Consider the following 27,846-nt stretch of genomic DNA (forward strand, 5'->3'; position numbering starts at 1 on the left):
TATGTAGTAAGTTTTGAGGGTAGCGATCACACCCTGGTTTAGTGGTTGTATTAGGTGGCAGGAAACAAAATTCCACATTTGGATGTTCTAAAACAGGATGAACAGGCACATTGTCTATAATCAATAAAACTTTCAAGTCCAAATTTTTTCCCATCAAATAGCATTTAACTTCTGCGACAAAAAACATTGATGGAACCATTCATTAAAATTTTCTTTTGTAACCCGACCTTTTTTATTTGCCTTCCAGCACGCTGGTAATGTGTGAAAATCCACACATTTCATTGCTCACGGTTTTAGGGATCGATTAATGAGTAATGGATTTAACATACAATTTCCTGAAGCATTGCTGCAAATTAATGGTCACATGATCCATAACTGCTTGAAAGCCACCAACACTATTTTGTGATTTCGCTATGTAAGTTCTACGTGGCATTTGTCTACATTCTGTAGCATAGTGTAATCCCTGATATTTAAAACATCGACGGGCTTCCCAAAATTCAAGTTTAAGTAGGTGTCATGTAGCAATAATAAGTACATATGTACATTATAATTATTTCCATGATAATTATAATGGAAATACCCTTTTTAACAGAACTGAATTCAAACAGAAATTTTAAAAATAAGCGCCATTTGAACCATGTTATTTCAAAATTGTGTAAAAAAAAAAAAAAAAAAAAAAAAAAGCCATGTTAAAAAGAGAATTCGCTGTATATTACTTTGGATAATCAACTGAAAATTGTAAAACTTGTTTTAGTAATGGAACTGCCTTTGTTTAGTTTAATTAATTAGACATACTTCAATATTTTTGAGAGTAACAGTGTCAGTTTTTAATACAAAACTTGATAATTGAACCAAAACCTGTTGTATGAGATAGGAAATAATGTTAAAAGGTGAATAACCAATAAGTAAGCATAGAAATATATTAAATAGCAAAAAATGAAAAGCCTATAGATTTTAAAAGATTTAGAAATAAATTAACAAAATAAAAACCAGTAACATGCACAACAAGCTAGCATCATGAATGACAGGATACCAGCTGTTTTATTGCATTCGTTGTCATTTAGACAAACTAGCTCATTGCTGTGTGTGCGTGAATAATGAAGTATTAAGTAGAGTTTGGTTGGTTTGAGTAATTTAAAGGGGAGTATTTTATCCTGTTAAATTGCTGTCAGGAAGAGATTAAATAACATCTTTTCATGTTTATTGGTTGGTTCTTATTGCTAGTGATTCAGAGCAATATAATTTGGTTTAATTTTCTTGGAAATTCGTAATGGTAACCATCTTGATTGCATTGCATGAAATCATATTTCAGTAGTTGGATTTTTATTTGTATTGGCTTTTGCTTGTATTTTTTCTTTGTGGTAGAGTGTAAATAGCTTGTGTGTACATACATATTACATGTTTGTTATTTTTAATTCTTAACCTTTTAAAATCTATAGTTTTTTTAATTCATTATTTTCATTTTTTTTTCATTGCTGTTTTATTTCTGTTGTTTGATATATTTTTATGCCCACTTATCAGTTATTTATATTATAACATTATTTTCAATCTCATAAGTATTTTTGGTTCAGTTATCAAGTTTTGTATTAAATATAATGTCAGTCCTACCTTCACAAATAGTCAGGTATGTCTAATTGAGTACTCCTTCTAGTATAATACATTATGCTAGCAGTATAATGTCCACACCATCTCAGTCTGCAAGTTCTGATTTCATCGTTTAATATAGGTAGTGAGATTGAAATACAAGCTTCGGTACCAAAAAAAAAAAAGAAAAGAAAAGCGTTATTTTCATTTGATTATCTAATATGCTTCATGATAATATCAGAACATCCTAAATATTACTTTTTTTTTTATATGTATATTCTTCTTTTAGTTTACTAAACTAAGGCTCTTTCTTGTAAGAATACCATCTTGCACTCTTTTCTCTCTTGAGCTCTTCTTGCCCAATCCAGGGTTCCAGTCTCAATGAAGGTCTTTTTTGTTCTGTTAACCTGTTTCAAAAGCAGACAAAGGAAAAGCTGTGGTGATAATGGATAAGGCTGACTATGAAAGAAAAATAGAGACTGTCTTTTATAGGATATCTCTCCACTTATCAAGAAATTAGTTATAACCCTTTAAAAATACAGATTAAACAATTAAATCAGCTCCTTGGTGATCAAAATACTTTGTGTAAGTTATGGACCCATTTTGGAAGGACCCCTTGTTTATATGATCTACCAGAAATTCATAAATAAAGGTTGTCTTGTAAATTGTGAATTGTATTGACTTTCCCACATATAGAGTTGCTAAATTTCGTTCATGTTCATTAACTGTCTATATTAGACAGTCCAGTTCATTTATCAAGAATTCCACACATTTTCTTGAAAAAAAAAAAAAAAGATCGAGGATTTTCAAATACAAGAGTCAGATATGCTTTCAGGGAAGCAGAAGTCTGTCATAAGTAACAACCTAACAAATCTTACATCTACTTAGTCGAATTCCTGATAATCTGCTTCACTCTCCAGATACACTGTAGTAGTCACCTCTCCTCTTAGCCACTCTGACCACAATCTTGTACAAGTTTCCTCTCTCATAGAATGGTCTCCCCCCCCCCACTTCCAATCTCACATTCTCTGGCACTACAAAGGAGCAAAATGGGATGACCTCAAGAATTTTTCCTCCTCCTTTCCTTAGTCTGACTATTGTTTCGACCTCTCTGACCCTAACACCTTGTTAAATTGTAAAGTCTGTTGTTAAATCGTCAGTTTAATCTTATTATACATTAATTTATTGTTTCTTGAATCTATCCTTTTGCTTGCTTAAAACCTTATACAATCAAAATCCTACCGGCTGCTCTATTGTTATGTCGCTGCTTTCTCTATATTATATCTTGTTCTATCTCTATAATAACTCTCCTTCTAATCTACTGTCATGCCCTTAAGATATTAATTCAGATCTATCTCCTCTTCGGATATTGGCAAAATTTATATTTTGCTGCGCCAGCCAATATCCTATAACAGATTCTAGTAGCAAGACTTATACATTGGTCATACATAACTGGTAATTAGTTTACGGAATTAACAATGCATATAAAGTTCTGCTCAGGCAGAATAAATATCAGGATTTCAGAACACAAAGACTACATCCGGTTTCACCAGTACAGCCGCTTTGGGCTGGCAGACCATGCCTTAGATACCTACCATAGAATTCGTTGGAAGAAAACAAAAATAATACACTGCAGCAAGTTTAAATATGAAAGATTATTCAAGGAATCATCATCAGCTCTAAAAAACGTTCCTAACCTCAACAAATTTGGGTGCATGAAACTACCCCAAATTTGGGAGACTTACATTTTGAGAACTTCAGCCCAACTGCCAAGACAACCAAATTAGCCCACCAGAGGGCACCATTAGGACTTGAGGAACAATATTAGTTTCTTGCTTTCTTCCTCATTTGCCTTTGTTAGTGCCTGCATGCACATACCATATCTTTATGTTCCTGAAGATGGCAACGTGACGTTGCCGAAATATAGAAGTTATTTATTAAAGTTACCTTTAATTAATATACTTTATATGCGTTGTTAATTCCATAAACTAATTACCAGTTATCCTATAACAGAAGAGACTCTTGTTCAGGGAAATAATTCAAAAGGATACACACAATATTTTATCTCATGCTAGCACTGTGCAGATTCAGTTAGCAGTCGTAGACCGAATCTCACTTAAGCAATTATATCTAATTCCTTCCCGCCAAAAAGGTTCTATTTCATAAGTGGTGGTTTGAATTCGTAATCAGGCATAAACTCAGGTATAAGGTACAAAACATGTTTATTGGAAAACATAAAGCATTTACAGTTATGTAAGTTAAAATACTCAATGGATCAAAATTCACTCTAAGTTAAGGGTTATACTAAATCACAATGAATCTGAGTAAGTTAAATCCTTCAATTATGAAAGGATAAGATTAGGTTTAAGCATAATACTACTACTAGATAATTGCTTAAGTAAGTTATTCACAGAACACACATTGAACACTTTCATTAATACTCTATCAATAATTATCTTAATTCTAAATTTCATTTTAAGCAAGCCTAGCCATTCACAAATTACTGCCACAAGGGCTTAATTAATTCAGTCAAATTCTCACTAAAAGTTCTCTACTAGTGTCCTTTAGTTACAATGCACACAAATTTCTTGTTCTTCTAAACAAATTTTAACATAGAATGAAAACTTTTACTTTACCGGATTCTTTCAGATTTCATGCCGCCATCTCATGTAGGTCTGGATTACCTTACTGCATATTTTTCGGCCGTCTTTGCGCCTGGTGATGTACTACGCTTTTTCTTCTAATTGTTTCCGACTGTTGCGTGCTGTCTACCGCTCCGCAGGAAACTTTCTCCAATGGGACATTCTGTTAAGGCTCGATTCCACATAGGCCATCATATTGTGATCAGCTCTGCTTGAAAATCTTCAAGCATTCTCAAGAAAAGAACCTGCCGTCCATCATTACCGTAGCCGGCCCACTGCTCTCTCACGAATCCTCCGACCAACTCTCCTAAAACTCGAATCCGGCACCGAAGATCAAAAAGCTCAAAAAGCTCGCTAAAACGGCGTGCTTCGTCTTTTATTTGCCCTATTCGGGCACCCTCTATTCGATGTGGTTTTCACCCACGAACCCCATCGTTCATGCCCGTTGGGTGATCCTACACTCTCCCTAACCTGTCAGGTTACATTATTCTAGATAGCCGCTCTGATCATTTTTCCACGTAGGTATAGCCTCCATCGCTACACTCGACTCGTACAGATTATATACGATTATTCCGGATTACTACTTATAATTTTTCTCAGAATTTCGCAATGTACTAGACAGCTTGCATGGGAATTACAAATAAACTAACAGTAACTCTCACTATATGGCACACATGGACTACACATTATTACAAAACATAAAACAATACTTCATAATTATTAGCTGATGTGCAGATATCTCCTTAATTAGTAGTAGTTATCATGTTAAATCCTGAATAAAGAATTTACTTGTAAAGCTCTCCATTCAGGATCTAACAACCTGCTGTGAATAAGTTACAAAAATTATTCTCAATGTCATGAAGACCTTCATCTCCCAATTCAAGGCATAATCCTCATCTGCTTTCCTAGCCCTTGTTCAACCAGTAATATACCAAAGCAATTGAAGAAAAAAATTTAGCTTACTGCAAGTGGCTGCCTTTAAGAACTCTAGCTTCATGCTCTTCCTACACCAAAGCACCCAACATATGCAAATCAGTCATCTGCAGATCCAAATCTGATTTCATAAAGGCCAACAGCAAAAATCTGCCTCCTGTCCAAATGGAAGTCATGCCTTCTGGGCCCTTGCTAAGTCTGTACACAACTTCTGTTCTTCTGCACTTCTGCCTCTTTCTCTCTCTCTCTCTCTCTCTCTCTCTCTCTTTCTTTCTCATCCTGATGGCACCACTGTTACTTCACCTAAAGATAAAGCTGACATCCTAGCTAGCTTTCTTTCTGGTCATTCTCTGTGAGTCATGGTAGATGGCTCCCTCTCTTTGAACTTATCAATGCTGGAGTGCCTCAATTCTCTGATATATCACCTAGTCTCTTTCTTGTTCATAAATGACCTACTCGCAATCACCACTAATCTTATCCACAGCTTTGTTGATGATAGTACTCTCCACTCATTGATCGGGAATTTCTGGAACAGAATTTTATGTAGAAAAATTAAAGCACATGTTGTCTAGTTCAAAGAGGATGGCTCAAGGCAGTGCCTTTGTATGTAGTAATTCCAGTGAACTTTCATTGTCCAGCACATTTCTGGGAAGCACGTTTGGGAAGGAGCTGCAGCTGCATCATATTAACTTCTACATCCACAATGCCTTTCTCCTTCAAGTACTTTTTGCATCAGGGAGAAGGAATAAGCAGGAAGCCAAATGTATAAGCAAGATGATTCATAGAATACCTCCAAAGCTTTTGATTGTGTTCAGCTTATGAACACACTCATTCTTAAAATCTACCAAAGATTTGGGAGACAATCATCCTAAGATGAAATTAATATTTACTACTTAAATATAAAGAGCCAGTAGGCTTCATTTCGGTGATATAAACATTATTTAAATTAAGGGGATATTAAATCCCACATTGTTTTAAAACCGAATAAGAAACTCAAAGATTGAAATCAGAGAGTTTCATGCCAAATATAGTAAACTATAAAAGTATTGGCGATTACTAGCGTGAGCTAATGCAAGTAGTTCTAGTACGTAGTACAATCTCGGGCAACTCGCAGCAAAGGTGGTAAAGTTCTGATCACTATTCTTGGTATTTTCCATAATGTAAAAACACATTTTCTAGGAAATGTTTGCTGTTATTACATTATGGTGGGAGGTCACTACCCAGACCGGTTTCAGCCTTTTTTGAGGCTTCATCAGTGAGTAGCTAGACCAAATAGATACCAAAGGGTATAGCGAAAAGAACTTATATACTCTGCTATACGAGTTGTCAAAAAGGTGCAACCATAAGTTACTTAAATATAAAGATCCAATAGGCTTCATTTCGGCGATATAGTTTACTATATTCAGCATGAAACTCTCTGATTCCAATCTTTGAGTTTCTTATTTGGTTTTAAAACAATGTGGGATTTAATATCCCCTTAATTTAAATAATATTTGTTACTTTTATTTTATTTATTTTTTATTTTATTTTATTTTTTCAAACTTTCTAAGACTATCATTTGGACTACTATTTCAAAACTTTGATTTTTTTTTTTTTTTTTTAACCTAGATGGCACCATATTAGGACTTTAGTCTTATGTTGCATGCTGCAATTACTTATACTAGCCCCACTGTAACACCGGATTGTCGTTGTCTTGCATTTGTAACAGACTTTGTGTTGTGTGCTCTGACGATGCTGGATATAATACCAGCGAAATATTAGCTTTTAAGTTAATAAATAGTTATTTTCTTATCCATCTGTGTTCATATCATACAATGAAATCTATTACAACATGTCTGACGAACACATAAGCCTATCCACGCGTATAGTGAAGATGGTAAAAAGATGGTAAATTAAATATGGAAATAGACAACAGAATCAAAAAGCCGGTATGGTAGGAAGTCAACTGAATAAATTTATATGAATTTATATGGTAGGAAGTCAACTGAATAAATTTATAAGAGAGAAATTAAGAGAAATCATAACAGTAAGATTAAACACCATCCCAATTCCAACAACGCTGATACAAGTTTATGCACCCACGTCGAATGCAGAAGATGAAGTAAGTGAGGAATTCTACAAAGACCTAAATGAAACTATGGATACAATACGAAGAAAGTACATTCGAATAGTTCTAAGAGACTTCAATGCTAAGGTGGGATTCAGTGCACATGATGATCACTTATATGGAATCATTGGAAAATATGGACTGGGAATTAGAAATGAACGAGGAGAAAAACTATTGGAGTTCTGCATTGAAAGGGAATTAGCAATCACTAACACAATGTACAAACAGCACAAGAGGAGACTATACACATGGGTAGCACCTGGGAATCGATATAAGAATCAAATTGACTACATTTTAATTGACAGAAGATGGTGGACATTAATAAATAACACCAAAACGTTGCCAGGAGCAGATTATGGATCAGACCATCAATTATTAATCTCTAATTTAAAGATACATCTGAAAGCAAATAAGAATGACAGCAACAAAAGATATGACTTTTCACAAATATACAACAAATTTACAATGGACATTGAATCAGAGCTCGAGAAACAAAAAAAGCACACCTCAGGAACAAAGCATTGAATCATATTGGACACACCTAAAACAAACCATTGCAAAATCTGCAGCCAAACACATCCCAATAAAAAAGAAGAATGGTAGTCCATGGATTACAAAACAAACCCTAGAACTAATTGAAAAAAGGAAACAAATTAAAATAACAAATTGGCAAAACCCAAATTACCTGAACCTGAATAAAGCTATTAAGAAATCTTGTCAAAATGATAAAAATAGCTATATCCAAAAGATCTGTAAAAAAAAATAGAAAGACACTCCAACTCTAATGAAACAGCAGATTTATTCAAGAAGGTTAAGGATATAACCAAAAAATTCAAACCAAAACTTAATATAATTGCAGAGGAAAATGGCAAGATCTTAAATGACACTAATGACATAGCCAGAAGATGGAAAGAGTATTGCACCGAGCTTTACAAGGATCCAGCTATTCAACAAGAAGACGAAGGAAAACATGGAAACAGAACCAGAGATCCTCATAAGTGAAGTAGAACAAGCAATCAAAAAATTAAGGAAAAACAAAGCCTCAGGTCCTGATTCAATACCAGCTGAAATGATGAAAAACCTTGGAGAGAAAGCAGTCAACTGGATACATGATTTATGCAACAAAATCTGGAAGACTGGAAGATGGCCGAATGACTGGACCAATTCCACCATTATCCCAATCTACAAAAAAGCGATCGCAACTGTGAAAACTACCGCACCATTGCCCTTATCTCACATACCAGCAAGATTTTACTACACATTATTAAGAAGAGATTACAAAGTTTTATAGACCATCAGATCTCAGAAGAACAAGCAGGATTTTAAAAAAAAAGGTTGAGGAACTAGAGATCATATATCTAATATCAAACAAATAATTGAAAAAGCAAGGGAATTCAACTTATGCCTTTATCTGTGCTTTATAGATTACTCAAGGCCTTTGACTGCATGAGGTGGGATATCTTATGGGATATCATGCAAGAATCAGGAATACCAAACCATCTAATAACCCTCATAAAGAACTTATATCAAGGAAATCAAGCAACAGTAAGAATTGAAAACTCACTGTCCCCTGCATTCCAATTTGAAAAAGGATCAAGACAAGGATGCATACTCTCATCATTGCTATTCAACCTTTACAGCGAAACTATAATGAAAAGATCTCTAGAAAAGTGGAATCACCATCATCAAATTCCTGCCATGTACCCTCAAGGGGTGTACAGGATATGATAGTACTACATGAAAAAAATTACATCATTACTAACTTCCTATCTACAATTTTCCTCCAAATCAGTCTGTTACTTGTCAAGACTCCAACATTATCAGATCTTATATTTCTATCATCTAAGGCACTTTGTACCGTATCAATCCACCTATATCTTGGTCTTCTTCTGGGTCGTTTTGCTGCCAACCTGGCATAGAGCACTTGTTTTGCTAATCTTTCCTCGCCCATTCTGTTTAAGTGACCATACCACCTGAGATTAGCTCTCATAATGCATTCCTGGATGCTGACAATGTCAAGTTCTTTCCTAATATCCTCGTTTTTAATATGATATTGCCATTGATGCCATCTGTTCACGCCTATAATCTTTCTCAGGACTCTCATATCTGCCGTCTCTAGTCTTTGGTCAAGTGTTTTACTTCTGATCCAGCTCTCAGAAAAGTGGAATGGAGGCATTAAATTAGGTGGCAGAACAATCACTAACATATGATATGCAGATGACACAGTGATAATAGCAACAAGCGAACGAATTAAAATCCATCTTGAATCGATTAGAATGGGAAAGCCTAAGCCACAGTTTAAGAATAAATCAGGATAAAATGAAAATAATGATTTTAAACAACACAGAAGAGATAGATGTAGAAGGAATTGAAATTGTCGACCATTTCAACTACCTTGGAGTGATAATGATAAAAAAAATAAAGATGGATGTAAAAAAGAGATAAGAAGAAGAATAGCACTAGCTGAAAAAGCAATGATTGATTTAACCAAGATCTGGAAAGACAGGCACATCTCCAAAAAGACAAAAATTAAGCTTGTAGAAACTTTGTTTTTTTTTCAATCTTTCTCTATGCTTCTGAGTCTTGGACTATGACAAAAGATGACAGAAGAAGAATTGGGGCGTTCGAGCTCTGGTGCTGGAGAAGATTGTTAAGAATGTCTTAGACAGAAAAAAGAACAAACAGATGTATTCTAGAAGAACTGAATATCCACACAAGACTGATAAACATAATCGAAAAGAGAATACTGCAATATTTTGGACACATGTAGAAGGGAAGGCAACTGCCTAGAAAAAATAATCATCCAAGGTAAACTGCGTGGGAAAAGAAAAAGAGGAAAATCTCCAACAGGTGGATTGACCAAATATCAAGAATCACTGAACTTAAACTAGAACAAACCATAAGAGAGGCACAGGAGAGAAAGAAATGGCAAAGCATCATCAGGAAGGTCACGAGTCCTCAGACATGAGGAGATCCGAGAGAGAAGAAGAAGAGAGAAATGAATGAAAACTCTAAATTGGCTGTATACAAGACAGTGTTCAAGCCAATTTTAACTTATGGATCTGAGTTGGGTTAGAAATAAAACACTTGACCAAAGACTAGAGACCACAGGTATGAGAGTCCTGAGGAAGATTAGGAGAATGAACAGATGGCATTAATAGCAATATCATATAAAAACAGGGATATTAGGAAAGATCTTGACATTGTTAGCATCCAGGGATATTTTAGCAGAGCTAATCTCAGGTTGTATGGTCACTTAAACAGAATTGGATAGGAAAGATTAGCAAAACAAGTGTTCTCTGCCATGTTGGCAAGAAAATGATCCAGAGGATGACCAAGTTATTGGTTGGATTGATACAGTAAAAAGTGCCTTAGAGGACAGTAATATATGATCTGATAATATTGGAGTCTTGACAGATAACAGATTGATTTAGAGGAAAATCATTGATAAGAAGTTAGTAATGATGTAAGTTTTTCAGGTAGTACTATCATAATATCCTGTACAACCCCCTTGAAGGTACATGTGAGGAATTTAATGATGATATATATTTCATTCAATATATCATGAGCTTCATTCAGGGAGAAGGCAGAAGAACTGGTAACAACATTTAAATTCTGAATACAGGGAGTCATACATTATGCATGTAATATCATGTGTCTCGGTTGCAGTTGTACAATGGAAGGAATTGCTATTAGAGTTCAGAGATGTGGGTTTTAGAGGACTACACAATTACAGGACTACCTATATCACCTGCTTTGGCGGATTATTATGGAACATTTAGAGGATCGGATTTCTCACACCATATTCAACCTCGCTTTGGCTACATTTTGTGGATGACTGTTTGCAATCTGACTTGCTCTGAAACAGAACTACATCAATTTCTGGATAAAATGAATTCCTTATATACGCATGTCAAGTTCATTATTGAATGTGAATCTAACAACAGTGTCCTCTTTTTTTTTTTTTTTTTTTTTTGGATATTTTAATACATTGCAACTCTGCTGATAATATTGAATTTTCTGTTTATAGGAAGCCATCCTTCACAAAAAAACAGGTATTATCAAATGCCTTGGGCACCAAGCATACACAATTTGTTCTTCTTGAATCTCTTCTTTTAGAAGAATTAAATAAAATGAAACTTACTTGATTACTTAATGAATACAGTGAGACATTGACAGAAAATATTTGATTATCATCATCCCTCTTCCAGACTGCAATTGGATATTAAAAGGATCAGCACATCCTACTTTAAAGGAACATCTGCACAATAGCAAAGACCTTTTGCAGATATAATTTGTATATATATATATATACACCACCTACAAACCATTCCGTAAGATGTCATCTTTCGTACTGCCTATCAAAGATGCAGCATTATCACCTCTATCCTTGACTGGTGTTTATTAAATACCCTGTTCTTGTCAAATTTGCTACTCTGGACAGACTGGCCTTCTGCTACTATTGGAATCCAAGAACATCAAGATTATATCAGCTGCTATTTAATTATTTAATTGTTATATTATATCAGTTATCAGCTGCTATTTAATTGTTCATTGTTATCTTGTGATTGTTCAATAATTTTCACATCAGCACATAATCTTAGGATGTTTTGTATCATGTCACAAAAATTAATAGGAACCATTCCTGACAGCAATCTCATACTCTGTTTTAGTACAGGAAAGAATGAAGGAAATCCGTATATTTGGATAATGTTGATTGTGCTTGCATGCAAAATACTAAATTCTAGAGCTTGATTGGAGTTTTAAGTTAGGTGTTGGGTGTCATGTTCTCATAAACCATTTAATATTAGGTCATCTTAGATAATTAAAATGTGTTTATGCATGTCATGGTTTATAGGATGTTTTTACTGTTAAATTGTCATTGTCAATAAATCTCTAATAAATAATTAAAAGGTGTATGGAGGAGCCGAGTCCAGAATGAGGCAGGTGACCAGTGGTGTGCCTCAGGGCTCTGTGCTTGGGCCAATGTTGTTTAATTTGTATATAAATGATATAGGAAACGGCTTAAAGGGAGATATTCAGTTGTTTGCTGATGATGCAAAGTTGTGTAGTGCAATAAAAAATCAAGCTGATGTTGAAAGTTTGCAGGAGGATTTAAATAAGCTGGTAAAATGGGCAAAAGAAAATGGATGTCAGTTCAATGTGGAAAAGTGTAAAGTCATGCATTTTGGGATTAAAAGATTACCAGCTGTGTACTACATCGATGGAAAGGTACTCCAAGAGATTGATGAGGCTAGGGACTTAGGGGTATTGGTAGATAGGGAGATGAAGTTCAGAGGACACATTGCTAAGGTGTCCAAGATTGCACATAGGATTACTTGGTTGTTGAGGAACACACTGACATCCAGAGATAAAGAGGTTATTATTCCCCTTTATAAAGCATTGATACTTCCACATTTGGATTACTGTGCTCAGGTCTGGTCACCTGGATTCCTTGGAGATGAGGAGGCTGTGGAGAGGGTTCAGAGAAGAGTGACCAAGTTGGTGAGTGATATAAAAAATGCTCCCTACATTGATAGATTGAGAGCTTGTGGATTGCAGAGATTGGTTGATAGGCGAAGAAGAGGGGATATGATAGAAACATTCAAATTACTAAAAGGTTTTTATAGGATTGATGCAGGGGAAATGTTTCAGCTGTGTGAAAGTGATGGAAGAACAAGAGGTCATCTCTGGAAATTAAAGAAGAGTGTGGTTAACAAAGGTGTCAGAACAAGGTTTTTTGCCTGGAGGGTGGTGAATGAGTGGAATTCATTGCCTGACTTAGTTGTGAGCTCTTCGTCTGTAAATGAATTCAAGAAGAGATATGACAGATATTGTTTTGCTAGTTTGGGTCTCCCGCGATGAGTCTACTGACTCCATGGAGATACCCGTAATAATAATAATAATATAAGGCTTTCGAATTTTCAGATTTTTGGAATCTGAAGATTCAGGCCTTGCTGTTCATAGAGTTCACTGGAACCAAGATGTTATACTACAGTAGGTTCAAGTTTGATCATCTATTTTTGAATCTTGTGTAGCCCTTCACCACCTCCTAATATTGATTGGACAGACAGTGTGCTTAACTCTAAGTTTGGAAAGTGATTACTGTTAATTGTTTATAATTTTTTTTAAAAAATGTATTACTTAATTATACATCTATATCCACGTCTCTGAACTCTAATAGTGTTTCCTACTACCGTACAGCTACAACCAAGACACGTGATATATGCATGCTGTATGATGACTCCTTGTATTCGTAGTTTAAATGTTACCAGTTCTTCTGCATTCTCCTGAATGAAGCTAACATTGAGCGACATATATAGGAGTAATAAATTCTGTTTAGTTTTCTCTTGCATGTGTGATTCCATTATTTAAAACATTATACTATGTCTAATGCTCATATCTCCATTAAGCATCTAGTCACACACACACACACACACACACACACACACACACACACACACACACACACACACACACACACACACACACACACACACACACACACACACAGTAAAAGATTGCAGATGTGAAATTATTAACTTTTTACCTGCATACATCCAATGTAACACAGTTGTTCAATAGAAGGAAAATTGCAAACTGAAATTGTGATAGAATCTTTGAATATTGCACCACATTGTAAAGTTTTATCGATATTAATAAAGTGAAAGCACTTTGCTTTGTTTTTTGAAACTGTCCTGTAATGTGCTCACATTTTTTACTAAGAAATTTACACTATACAACGTATTCTTATATATCTTTCCTAAACATAAATTTTTTGAATGAAAGTATATCTCATTCTCATTCTACTTTACATTAAAATTTCTATGTATTTAATGTATGTTAATTAATTCTTTTAAGCATTTTTGTGATAAAAATTTGATTATTTTAGAATTAACAGTTATTTTATTATAGCTGGCTATAACAATTTAGAAGTAGCAGAATTTCTGTTGGAACATGGAGCAGATGTCAATGCTCAAGATAAGGGTGGTCTTATACCACTTCATAATGCATCTTCTTATGGGGTAGGTAGCAGTCTTTGTTTTTTCTTTTCCATTCAGTGTTTTAGGTTTTCTCAGAATGAGAAAGTTATTGCCATTCTGATACAGACAGACAAATTATCTTTTCAGCTTTATATATAATAATTAGTATCTGTTAAAGAAATTTACTGTAATGCACAAAAGACTAGCAACTGTTTTTATACTCCCAGCAGGATCTCAGTAAAAAATTATTATTAAACAATGTGTGTTTTATTCGGGGTGCTTAAGGGTCAAAGCTGTATAACTGAGAGGAGACCTCCACATAGCCTTGAAAGGAATGTGGAGAACCGACCATGGCTTCTGACCTAATGTCCAATCCTCACCTTCTTGTGGTGCACCCTGTTGGATATCTACCTGGATACTGAACGAACAAGGATGGGCTGGCAATTTGGGATTTAGCCGACCAAATTGTATTCTTATTGGTTAAACCAAAATAAAAAATGATGGTACGACATGACAAAATTTCATGCCGGCTGGGGCGTCGCCCGGTTAAACAAGCCCCCTCCCGTTGTTTTCGCCAGGGAACCAGGGGCGAACAGCGAAAAGTCAGCTACTGGAACAAATCTGAAAACAAACCCAAACTCAACATCACCAGAGTTAAAGATTGGTACTGTCAACATAACAAGCCTGAATGGCAAAGAAATGGAGCTAGCTGAGAAATTAGATAAGTACCAGATCGACATAATAGGAGTGACTGAAACAAAAAAGACCAAACTGGTGAGATCTTTCTGAGCAATAAATACAAAATGTTATATTCAGGCAATGACAATCAAGGAAAAGAAGGAGTAGCCATAGTATTCAACACAAAACATGAGGCTAATCTTCTTGTATGGCAGACAGTCTCAAGTAGAGTGATGTGAGCAAATATGAGAATGGGGAACTGGACAATGAGACTTATTTGTGCCTTTGGTCCCACAGAAGGTTCTACTAAGGTAGAAGTGGAGGAATTTTTTGAGGCTTTAGAAAAAGCAACTGACACAATGAAAAAGGAAAAGTTGGTCCTTGTTGGGGATCTAAATAGCAAAGTAGGAAATGATTGTGAGACATGCAAAAATATTTTGGGAAAATTTGGAGAAAAGAGCAAATGTAATAATAATTGCAAATATCTGTTGGATTTCTGCTCAGGACATGGATTGGTTATTACTAACACCATGTTCCAAAATAAAAATGTGCACAAATTCACATGGAGAGAAGAGGCAAGGAATAAGAAAAGTCTCATTGACTATGTTATTGGTGATAGTGATGTTTTCTCCCTGGTGCAGGACACCAGAGTGCACAGAGGATTATTTGAAATTGAAAGTAATCACTATTTAGTCTTGAGCAGGATAAACTTGAATTTCATATTGAAAAGAATAACATGTAAGAAAGTTTTAAAGCGAATAAAAGTTGAGCAGCTCTCAGATGTGAACTGTAGACTAAAATACACAAAGATTATTGAAGAAAAAATGGAAGAGTTTGAGAACAGGAATCAAACCTTGGAGATTCAGTGGCAAACTCTGAAGAAAACATTCATTGATTCTGCCAGAGAGGCATGTGGTGAGGTTGTCTGCAAAGATAAAAAAAATTAGAACTCCCTGGTGGACACAGGAAGTTAAAGAGGCAGTGAAGGAAAAGAAGAAAGCATATCAAAAGTTCCTGTCAAATAAGTCAGCTTGTGCTCTTAGAGAATACAGAGACAAATGCAAGAATGCTAAACACTGTGTAAAACTAGCTAAACAAAAGTCATGGGAGGACTTTGGCAAGAATATAGAAAATAAATATCAAGAAGGTGGTAAAATATTCTGGAGGTTGTGACTGAAAACGGGAGAAAAAGATATCCTTGAAGTATGAAGTAATTACTTTGAAAAACTGCTAAATGAAACAAGCAGTGATGACAGCACAGTGGTAAAAAACACTGACCAGGCGTGCAGTCAGGAATACATATCCATACTTGAAATGTGGAAAGGTAGCAGGAGTAGATTATATTTGACCAGAAATGCTGAAGTATGGTGGTATAAGAGTCTTACAGTGGCTGCACTGCATAGTTCAGAAAGCCTGGACAGAGGGACGAATTCCCGATGATTATAGTAGAGCTCTCATAGTACCCATATATAAAATGGGAAATGAAACTGAATGTGAAAATTACAGAGGTATTTCCCTACTGAGTGTTCCTGGCAAGATCTATGCAAGTATACTTGAGAAATGGTTGTGAAGAATTGTGGAATAAAAGCTATTTGAGTTGTAAGTCAGCAGTTAGAATTGAAGGAAGTACAGGAAGATGGTTTAATGTTAAATCTGGTGTGAGACAAGGATGTACATTATCCCCTCTGTTATTCATTATCTATATGGATCACATTATGAAGGAAAGTGGTATTAAACATGATATCAAAATTAGAGATGTTAATATCAGCTCTTTGCTTTATGCAGAAGATGTTATATTTCTAAATAAATCTGCTACAAGTTTGCAAGATTCTTTGACTAAATTGAATAGCTGTTGTAATAGATATGGTATGAAGGTCAGCAATAAAAAGACAAAGACAATGAAAATAGGCGGAATCATTGAAAATGTCGATTGCAATGTGAATGGAGAACATGTGGAACAAGTGAAACATTTCATCTACTTAGGCACGATTTTTAGTGAAGATGGTAAATTAAATATAGAAATAGACAACAGAATCAGCAAAGCTGGTATGGTAGGAAGTCAATTGAATAAATTCATATGGAATAAGAGATAAATTAGTCGGAACACTAAATTAGCTGTATACAAGACAGTGTTCAAACCAGTTTTAACTTATGGATCTGAGAGCTGGGTCAGAAGTAAAACACTTGACCAAAGGCTAGAGACCACAGATATGAGAGTCCTGAGAAAGATTATAGGCGTGAACAGATGGCATCAATGGCAATATCGTATTAAAAACGAGGATATTAGGAAAGAACTTGACATTGTCAACATCCAGGAATGCGTTAGCAGAGCTAATCTCAGGTGGTATGGTCACTTAAACAGAATGGGCGAAGAAAGATTAGCAAAACAAGTGTTCTCTGCCCAGGTTGGCAGGAAAATGACCCAGAGGAAGACCAAGATATAGGTGGATTGATACGGTACAAAGTGCTTTAGACGATAGAAATATAAGATCTTATGATGTTGGAATCTTGACAAGTAACAGACTGATTTGGATGAAAATTGTAGATAGGAAGTTAATAATGATGTTTTTCATGTAGTACTATCATATCCTGTACACCCCCTTGAGGGTACACGTCAGGAATTTGATGATAATAATAATATTTCCTTCCTGGGTTGCTTAAGGGAGAAAGATATATAATTGAGAGGAGACCTCCACACAGATTTTAAAGGAATGCAGAGATCCGACCATGAATTCTGACCTAATGTCCTATCCTCACCTTCTCGTAGTGCGTCCTGCTAGGTATCCCTGGATACTGAATGAATGAGGATGGGCTGGCAATTTGGGATTTAGCCAACAACATTATATTCTTATTGGCTTAAACCACAATATAAAATGATGGTACAATATGACAGAATTTCATGTCGGCTGGGGTGTTGGCTGGTTAAACAAGGCCCCGTTGTTTTCCCCGGGGAAATAGGACAAACAGTGAAGAGTTGGCCACTGAAACAAATCCTGAAACACAACCCAACTCAACATCACCAGAGTTCAAGATCGGTACTATCAACATAAGAAGCCTGAATGGCAAAGAAATGGAGCTAGATGAGGAATTGAATAAGTACCAGATTGACATAATATGGGTTACTGAAACAAAAAAGAAACAACTTGTGAGATCTTTCTACAAAAATAAACACAAAATGTTATATTCCGACAACATTTAGCTATAGTATTCAACACTAAATAAAAGGCTAATCTTCTTGAATGGCAGGCAATATCAAGTAGAGTGATGTGAGCAAATATCAGAATGGAAACTGGACAACAAGACTTATGTCTATGGTCCCACAGAAGGTTCTACTAAAGTAGAAGTGGAGGAATTTTTTAAGGCTTTAGAGAACGCAACTGACACAATGAAAAAGGAAAAGTTGGCCCTTGTTGGGGATGTAAATAACAGAGTAGGAAATGATTGTCAGACATACAAAAATATTCTGGGAAAATTTGACGAAAAAATCAAAGCTAATAATAATGGCAAATACTTATTGGATTTCTGCTCAGGACATGGACTGGTTATTACCAACACAATGTTCCAACATTAAAATGTGCACAAATTCACATGGAGAGAAGATACAAGGAATAAGACTACGTCTCATTGACTATGTTATTGTTGATAGTGATGCTTTCTCCCTGGTGCAGGACACCAGAATGTACAGAGGATTTGAAATTGGAAGTGATTACCATTTAGTCTTGAGATGGATAAAATTGAATTTCATATCGAAAAGAAAAACAAATAAGAAAGTTCTAAAGCAAATAAAAGATGAGCAGCTCTCAGATATGAACTGTAGACTAAAATATACAGACATTATTCAATAAAAAATGAAAAAGTTTCAGAACAGGAACCAAACCTTGGAGATTCAGTGGCAAGCCTTAAGAAAGTCCTGATTGATTCAGCTAGAGAGGCATGTGGTGAATTTGTCTGCAAAGATAGAAAAATTAGAACTCCATGGTGGACACAGGAAGTTAAAGAGGCAGTGAAAGAAAAGAAGAAAGCATTTCAAAAGTTACTGGCAAATAAGTCAGTTTGTGCTCTTAGAAAATACAGAGACAAATGTATGAAAGCTAAACCCTGTGTAAAACTAGCTAAACAAAAGTCATGGGAAGACTTTGGTAAGATCATAGAAAATAAATATCGAGATGGTTTCAAGATATTCTGGAGGTTGTTGAAGAAGCTCGGAAATGGAGGCAAGAGTGCCATAAAAGGAATTAGAGATGATAAAGGTGATATGAAAACTGGAGAAAAAGATATCCTTGAAGTATGGAGTAATTACTTCGAAAAATTTATAAATGAAACAATTAGTGACAGCACAGTGATAAAAAAAAACACTGACCAAGCATGTGATTAGGAATACATATCCATACTTGAAGTAGAAAAAACCATCAAAAGCCTGTGATATAAAAAGGCAGCTGGAGTAGATAATATTTGTCCAGAAATGCTCCAGTATGGTGGTATAATCTAACAGTGGCTGCACTGCATAGTTCAGAAGGCGTGGACAGAGGGATGAATTCCCAATGATTGGAGTAGAGCTCTCATAGTACGCATATATAAAAAGGAAATAAAACTGAATGTCAGAATTACAGAGATATTTTTTTCACTGAGTGTTCCTGGCAAGATTTACGCAAGTATACTTGAAAAACAGTTGAGAAAGCCGGATTCAGTCCTAATCGGACAGAGGCCTACGTGCATCAAATTTATGAACATTTAAAATTTTGAAAACAAAAAACAGATCTTAGTTTACTGTCAAAATCTAAAGGAAACATTGATTGACTACCAAGGAATTATGATGAAATTGTCTAGAAGGATAGAAAAATTAGTACTCTGGTAGACATAAGTTAAAATGTAAAATAGTAAAAATATAGGGAGAGTTCTGTTTGAAAGCATATAAAAGTTATGAGATTATCTTAGAAAGAATATAGAAGATAAATAAATAAAAGATAAATTTTGGAGACCGAAAAGAAAGCTTGGAAAAGGAGATTGGAGGAACACTTACCACAAGAAGAATCAAAGACTATAAAGGTGACATAAAAGTTTAATGATATTTTGGATATCTGGAGTAATTACATTGAAAAATTACAAAATGAGATAACAAACAAGAGAAAAGTGGTGTGAAATATTTAGGAGAAAAGCAGTGTGTGTGTGTGTGTGTGTGTGTGTCAATACTTGAGGTTTAAAGCTTTCAGAAAATTCATGTGGTAAGAAAGTAGATATTTCATATGAAATGCTGAGCAATAGCAATGAAACATTTTTCAAATCCCAATAAGTATGTAATATATTAGTCAGGGGCAGCTCTTGCATAGGCACTGTGGAACTGCAGCACCCCCAGTTTTTCACGATATATAAATATATTTATTAATTTATTTATATTTGCTTATAATATTTACAAGCAAATATAAATTATCAACAATCCTATACAATTCTCTTATTTTGTATAAAAAATAATAAAAATCTATTTTGTAGCACTTAAGAGGGCGAAGGAGGCTAGCAGCACTGTATTTACCACAGTGTCATATTGCTACCCGGTCAAGCATATGCATGTCAAAGTGAGATGTGAGCTATTAGCTTAATACGGCACTGTCCGTTGCTCAATTCCACTGTTGTTTATATGCAGTTTGAGCCAGTAGTAGAATGTTCTTAGTGCTTATCGTGTTTACTCCATCTCTTTAAATATTTGGACATTACAATTAAAAACATAACATTTGTTATAGTTTTTATTTTAGAACATTATTGGGGTTGTGATAATGGATTTTATTTTTAAGTAATTTTGAATTATACTAAACTGTAGTATAAACGATAATAAACAATATTTTTTCATGAAACAAAACAAGAAGAACATATTTTATTTTTAAGTAATTTTGAATTATACCAAACAATATAATTTTATCGATAATAAACAATATTTTTTCATGTTTAATTTTTTTTTTAAATTTTTACCATAATTTTGATATTTTATCCAAACACGTATACATATACTGTACTTACAGTGTGTATGTATATTTCGAAAGTTGCAGCTCTACCACGATTTCAAGCCACGAGCTGCCACTGATATTAATGTACTTACTGGCTGTATTAATTTACTGAAAATCTTGTAGACAGTCATTTCAAAACGTTTGTAAACTTCTTTTATTCAACAATACAGGGGCACCAAAAGTACTTGAGTTTTTCATATGCCTGTAACAATTTTAAATTGTTCCTGCTAATAACTGATTGTCAGTGCTCGTATACATTTAAAAACTAGTTCTGCTCTGACGATGCTAATTAGAAAAACAGCAAAATATTTGCAACGAAATAAATTTTTTTTATTTGTCATTCGTTTGGTGTTGTGAATTATACCACAAAATCTCAGATGGATATACATCTGAGATTTTGTGAGGAATCTTTATTATGAACAAGAAGCTACTCTCCAAACAGATCTTGGAAAAACTGAGTATTTCAAAGGAGTAATGAGAGCTTTCTCCACCTTTGCAACGAGTTGCCTGGTGTTGTACTACCTTACCCCAGTCCTGAAGATACTTTCAGGCACAGACTTGGTTTGCTCATACTTGGATAAAGGATTAAACTTAACTTATTATAGTCTAACCAAGTGAAAAATAAACTCTCAACATCTTTCTCTGAATCCGGAGTAATTTAATAATAAGGTTGTACACTCTTTGGCAACTCCTATAGGTTGGGATGACCTCTCATTGCTTCTGCCTTGGTGTCTCCACTACTGAGCCTGGCTCCCACTGATGAGACCTCAATAAAGGTCGAAACCGGTATGGATAGTGGCCCTTGCCTTAATGCATAGCATTATACATATCTGCAAGGAGATATGCTTTGCATTATGGGAGATACTGAGATAGGAGTGATGAGAGCTTTCTCCACCTTTGCAATGCGTTGCCCTATGTTGTTATTACTACCTTACCCCAGTCCTGAAGATACTTTCAGGCGCAAACTTTGTTTGCTCACACTTGGATAAAGGATTAAACTAAACTTATTAAGGATGTATTTTATTTCCGTACCTGTTTAACTTGTACAGCAAATACATTTTAAGAATGCCAGGGCTGGAGGAGTCTTCAGTTGGAATTAAAATTGGTGGAAAAAATATTAATAATTTGAGGTATGCAGATGATAGCACCTTGCTAGCAGAATGCAAAGACGATTTAAAGGAACTTATTATGAAGAAAGAAGAAAGTGCTAAATATGGTCTTAAACTTAACCTCAAAAAGACAAAAGTTATGGCAACATGTGAACTTTGTGATTTTTGAAGTAGATGGGGAGAAAATGGAAGCAGTTAACAATTTTGTGTTCCTAGGATCCCAAATTGATAATGATGGATATTGTACCAAAGAAGTTAGAAGATTATTACTCGAAAAAAAAGCAATGATAAATTTAAGCAAGATCTTTAAAGATATTAGCCTCGCAACAAAAATCAGAATCGTGAAAGCAATGGTATTCCCTGGTGCTGTATGGATGTGAAAGTTGGACCCTGAAAAAGAGTGAAAGAAGGAAGATAGATGCATTTGAATTATGGGTTTGGAGACGTTTACTAAGACTACTATGGACTTCAAAGCAAACCAATAAATTAGTTATAGACAGAATAAAGCCAGATTGCTCCCTTGAAGCTATGATCATCAAGCAAAAATTGTCATACTTCAGACATATTATGCAAGCAAATGACAATCTGGAGAAGATGATGATGCTTGCTAAAGTTGATGGAAGCAAGAGAAGAGGAAGACCAAGAATTAGATTGGTCGATGGAGTTAAAGAAGCAACTGGAGTGCGCTTGGAGGTTCTGAAAGACATAGTCAGGGACAGATCGGATTGGAGAGTGTATGTTCGTGGAGTCGCCAGGAATCGCAAATGACTCGATGGATCATAACACACACACACACACACATGTAAACTAGTTTTAAAATGTGGATCTGAAACTTGGGTCAGAAATTAAATTTGAGAATTCTGAGAAAAATTACAGGAATGAACAGTCATCATCATTTAAAATGCAAGTTTCTAGTTTTTTCTTTCTAGCAATTAATTGTTTCTAGTCTTTTGTTGTATATAACATTTTGCTGGTATCCCTGGTGATGTAAGTCTGATAACTTATGAAACTTGTAGGATTATAATTGTTTATTTTTATTAAACTTGTTATTTGCCGTGTAATGTGGTCTCGACCAGAAGCTTACCACAGTCATCATTATTTCTAGAACCATGTTAAACATGAAGATATGAGAAAAGATCCTGACATTATTTAATATTCAGTGGTGTGCAAACAAACTATTATAAAATGGTATGATCACTTAAACAGGTTGAGAGATGAATGAAAAAAAACAGGTTTGTAAAGCCGACTGGTTTTAATCATTCATCTTCCAGCATTCATAATGGTTTAAAATCATAGAGGACCAAGATATATAGTCAGTCATCTAGCAAGGCTTATTTATTGATGTTATCCTTAGGATAAATTATTAAATTCGTTAAGCTGCTGATATTTTACTAGTTTCAAACCAGTATCCTCTGGATACAAAGGATACTGGTTTGAAATCAGAATGGTTTATTCATCAGTTTTATTTATGTAATGCCTACTATCTTTTATGTTGTAAAATGATATTAATGCAGTTTAGATCATTTTCCTGGAATTTTACGTATAACACGTGATAGTCATTACAAATGCATGTTTTGTCGATTATCACTGATTTTGTCATAATGGAATAAAACCAATGAGAGGATAGGATAAGCATGCATTATTTTATGAGGTAGGTTCCAAAAGTTTCTGGCTTGACATACAAAATTCGCACCAATTTTAAAATGCCACGCATGACAGCTTTCGCCATCTATGGGGGGGGGGGGAGTACCAATTTCAACTTATTTTCCTGAATTAGTGCCTTCAACTTAATGATGCAGTTGAAGGCACTAATTTCACTAACACGTGGCACTCTAAATGACTGTAATGTTAAAAATTGCGTACTGCGCTGTGATAAGTTTTTCACCAGAGAAGGGCTTTCTCCAAGTGCTATCAGACAGCAATTGGATGGTGTTTATGGGGTAGCTTCACCTTGATATTTTACCATGAAGGAATTTGCTAAACAGTTTTGCCTAGGAAGAGCGCATCAAAGACGATCCTCATGATGGTTGGACTGTGGAAGTGATGACTAAGGAAATGTCTCTCTTATTGAGGAGGAACTGCTCAGTGACAGATGGCTGAAGCTCAATGAAATCTTGGCAAGGTTGGAGTTTTCTATAACAACTGTCTTTTGCATCATTCAGGAGAAGCTTTGCATGATGGGCAGTGCAAGGTTAGTTCCCCTGATTTCTTTTGTCAGGTCAGAAGGAGCATAGCATCATGTGACATGTTCTCACAAGTTTTTAGAGCTTTGGCAAGGGAATCAGAGAGAAGTGCTGGAATCCATTGTCACCAGGGATGAAACCATGACCATTTATTATGATCCTCTTTCCAAAATGGAATCCATGGAGTTGCGCAAATCCAGGTGAAGCATCACTGAGAAAAGCCAAAGTCGCTCAGTCCACCAAGAAGATCATGGCAACAGTCTTTTGGGATTGCTGGGGAATTCTCTTGATGACTTCAAGGATTCATGTTTGTCTTAGTTTCTCAAGCAGTATTGTTTAACATCCAATGATGGGTTGCTAGCCCAATCACCAGATGCCTCTCACGTTAGCTGGGAATGTTGATGTAGCCTTCGTGCCTAGGGCGGCCCTTCTGGAAGATCGAGCTTCTGGCATACTTCACCTACATCTTCCGTTCACCTCTCCACCACAATGAGGTGTGGGTAGAGACAAAAACCAGAATTTATAAAGCAGTAATCAGTCCTATTATGACATATAATGCAGAAACAAGACCAGACACTAGAAAAACAAGACAAATATTAAACACGGATGAAATGAATATATTAAGAAAAATAGTAAATAAAACTAGACTAGATAAAATACAGATATAAGAAAACAATGTGAAATACAAGCAATAAACCATTGGGTATCAACCCAAAGAATAAAATGGATTGAACATGTGGAGAGAAGTGAAGATAGAATAATAAAATAAGTCTATAGTTGGAAACCAAAGAATAAGAGAAGAACAGGAAGACCTAGAAAAAGACTAAAAGATACCATTAAAGAAGATGACGTCTAGGTCACAACAGATGTCACATCTAATGCTTGAAGAAAGACTTCAAGGAAAGGAATACCACTGTGAATGTAGAATATTATGCTTGACTCCTGCACAAACTGTGTGATGCCATAAAAGAGAAGAGATGAGGAATGCTGAGTCATGGTGTTCCCCTGCTTCACGATAATGCCCCAGTCCATATGGCTATTGTTACGAAGGTGCAGTGAAGGACTGTGGCTTCCAGGAGATTGAACACCCACACTACAACCCAGATGTAGCACCCAGTGACTAGTACCTCTTCTCAAAACTGAAGAAAGACCTTCAAGGAAGAAATTCGCAGTGACAATGGAAAGATGCAGTTTTAGGCCATTTTGCAGACAAAAGTACAAATTATTTTTTCACAGGCATAGAAATGTTAATTCAAAGATGTGGAAAGTGTGTTGAAGTAAAGGGAGATTATGTTGAAAAGTGATATAGTTGTTTCTTTCTGTCACCTCTAAAAGTTACTCAGGCCAGAAAATTATGGACTCACCCTCATATGTTATAAGAGTTCTCAGTCATACCATGAGGTAACTGTGAAACAGCAGCCTAAAATAGATATGCAATGAACAGCAGTAATTACTTAATTCTTTATTCAGTGATGGAATTTGCAGAATTTGTCCATTAATAATGATATTAAAACTTGGAAAGAGTTGAGAAAGAAGTTTTATTTTCCCAAAGTATTTCATTGTATTAATTCTAACCTAAATGTTTTTTGATTATTTTTTGAGTTGCCCCCGTGTGATACAACATCACTGGCCTTGTCCATCCATCAATGTTTTAGAGCCAATCAGAATTTAGAAATGCACTAACGTAGTTATTTGTGGAGACCTAAGATTTTTTATTTTATTTTATTGAGTTTTTATGGATTTTTCAGTATTTACTTATAATGCAGAAAAGAAATCGCTGACATTTTTTTCCATAAAAGCAATTCAAGATATGTAAGTGTTAGAAGTGAAAACATAGCAAAAAATTGTATTATTAATTTTAAAAAATGTAATAAATAAAAAATTGTATCACTTATAAATGCATGCATTTTTCTTCACAGACTGGTAAATATACCAGTATATTTACCAGTCTAGGTTACACCGAGGCCAATATCTGATGATTTAGATATTTGCCTGACTACTGAGCCATCACCAAATTTTTCATGCCTTGCAAATGATACTCGTCATCCTGCATGTTGGAGGCCTGAAGTGGTTGAAAAAGTTCCATGTTCCATCTCTAGATAGTATTTTCCATATCGTGTAACTTCTAACCTGCTCACAGTACTAAAGTGCTTCTAGTTTACAACTTTCCATGTTAGATTTGTAGGGGGGGGGTGCATTTCATATAAATATTTTATTCTGATGTGAAATATTTCTTCAAAGTGTTGTAGTAGTAATATAATTTTTTAAAATTCTGTTTTATCATTAGCATTTAGATATTGCAGCACTGCTCATAAAATATAGCACCATTGTAAATGCTACTGATCGATGGGGTTTTACACCTCTACATGAAGCAGCCCAGAAAGGAAGAACACAGCTTTGTGCTCTATTAGTGAGTTACTTCATTCTTTGCTTTTTAAAATTAATATATAAAAATATGGTTTTAAAAAAAATTAACATTTAATGTTATTGCAGATTTGTATATCATTAGTATACATATTATTGATTTCAAACTGAAACTTTTCCAACAGCATTCAGTGAACAAGCAAAAAAAACTCCCTTCAATTATTCCTATTTAGAAATAAGATCACTTACCTTATATATCAAAAATGTATTTATTTCGACAGTTCTGTAGAAATAAACAGTTCCTGCAGATATTCAGAGCCTCCATAACTCAGTTGGTATAGATGAAGCTCTTTGGTCGAAAGACAACCTGGGTTCGATTCCTGTCTATGATGTGAGAAACCTTTATCTGATCTCTTTCGACTAAAGGTGAATTAGCTGGTTTCATACAGAAGTAGAAGGTTTTTCTAACCTGGAAACTCGGGTTTTTCATCGCTCAGAACAGGGAATATACGACCTACCTCCACCAACAGCCAATGACATTCATTTAGATGTGGCCAACATCCTAATCCATTCCATGCCTCCCCAAAACAATATCCCACAAAAGGAAATGAGTGCTTTAAAAGAGCTATACAGGAATAACCACATTGTTATAACTAAAACAAAGGGAATGCAACAGTGGTGATGAATTTAGCTGAATATGAAAGCAAAATGCACCTACATTTACAACACCAGTGTACATATCAAATTACAGATCATGATCCCACTAACTCACAAAAGAATCAAGTTTGCAAATTATTGAAAAAGAAAGTCACTTCCTGGCCAAAAGAAACAGTTAACAAACTCAAGCCTTTTCATGTTAAAACACCCAGAATATATGAAGCACCTAAAATTCACAAACAAGGTACAACCTATTGTGGATAGTATAAATAGTCTCACATACAAACTTGCTAAACATTTAACTAAATTACTAGCCACCCTCACAAATAATTCTCTTTCCTTTGTTAAAAATTCTTCTGTTTGCCTAAAAAGTATTTTAGAAAACCACATCGTAACAAGTTCAGATGTAATAATTAGTTTTGATATTGCTTCACTATTTACAAATGTACCATTAATTGAAACCCTTGATTTACTCAAGTCACATTTTCCCCTGGATTATCTGAACTATTTAAATTTATGTTACATGGAGGTTAATTTAAATGGAAAGGAAAGATATACAAACAACTAGAAGGGACGGCAGTTGGCTCCCCCCCCCCCCCTTTAGCCAATT

At 35.0% G+C, this 27,846-nt stretch overlaps 1 protein-coding gene across 1 annotated transcript in view; it reads left to right on the forward strand.

Moving 5' to 3' along the window:
- Tnks (tankyrase) overlaps window positions 1-27,846 on the forward strand; it is a 443,661-nt gene that overhangs the window by 243,152 nt on the left and 172,663 nt on the right. The window contains exons 17-18 of the mRNA XM_090403559.1: window positions 14,182-14,291; window positions 26,503-26,625. Of these exons, the coding sequence (XP_090259685.1) occupies window positions 14,182-14,291; window positions 26,503-26,625 (233 nt within the window). The remainder of the gene's footprint in view (window positions 1-14,181; window positions 14,292-26,502; window positions 26,626-27,846) is intronic.

The sequence above is a fragment of the Typopeltis vanoorti genome, chromosome 14 (assembly GCF_054136105.1).
Source record: "Typopeltis vanoorti isolate ZY-2024b chromosome 14, IOZ_Tvanoo_1.0, whole genome shotgun sequence".
NCBI lineage: Eukaryota > Metazoa > Arthropoda > Arachnida > Uropygi > Thelyphonidae > Typopeltis > Typopeltis vanoorti.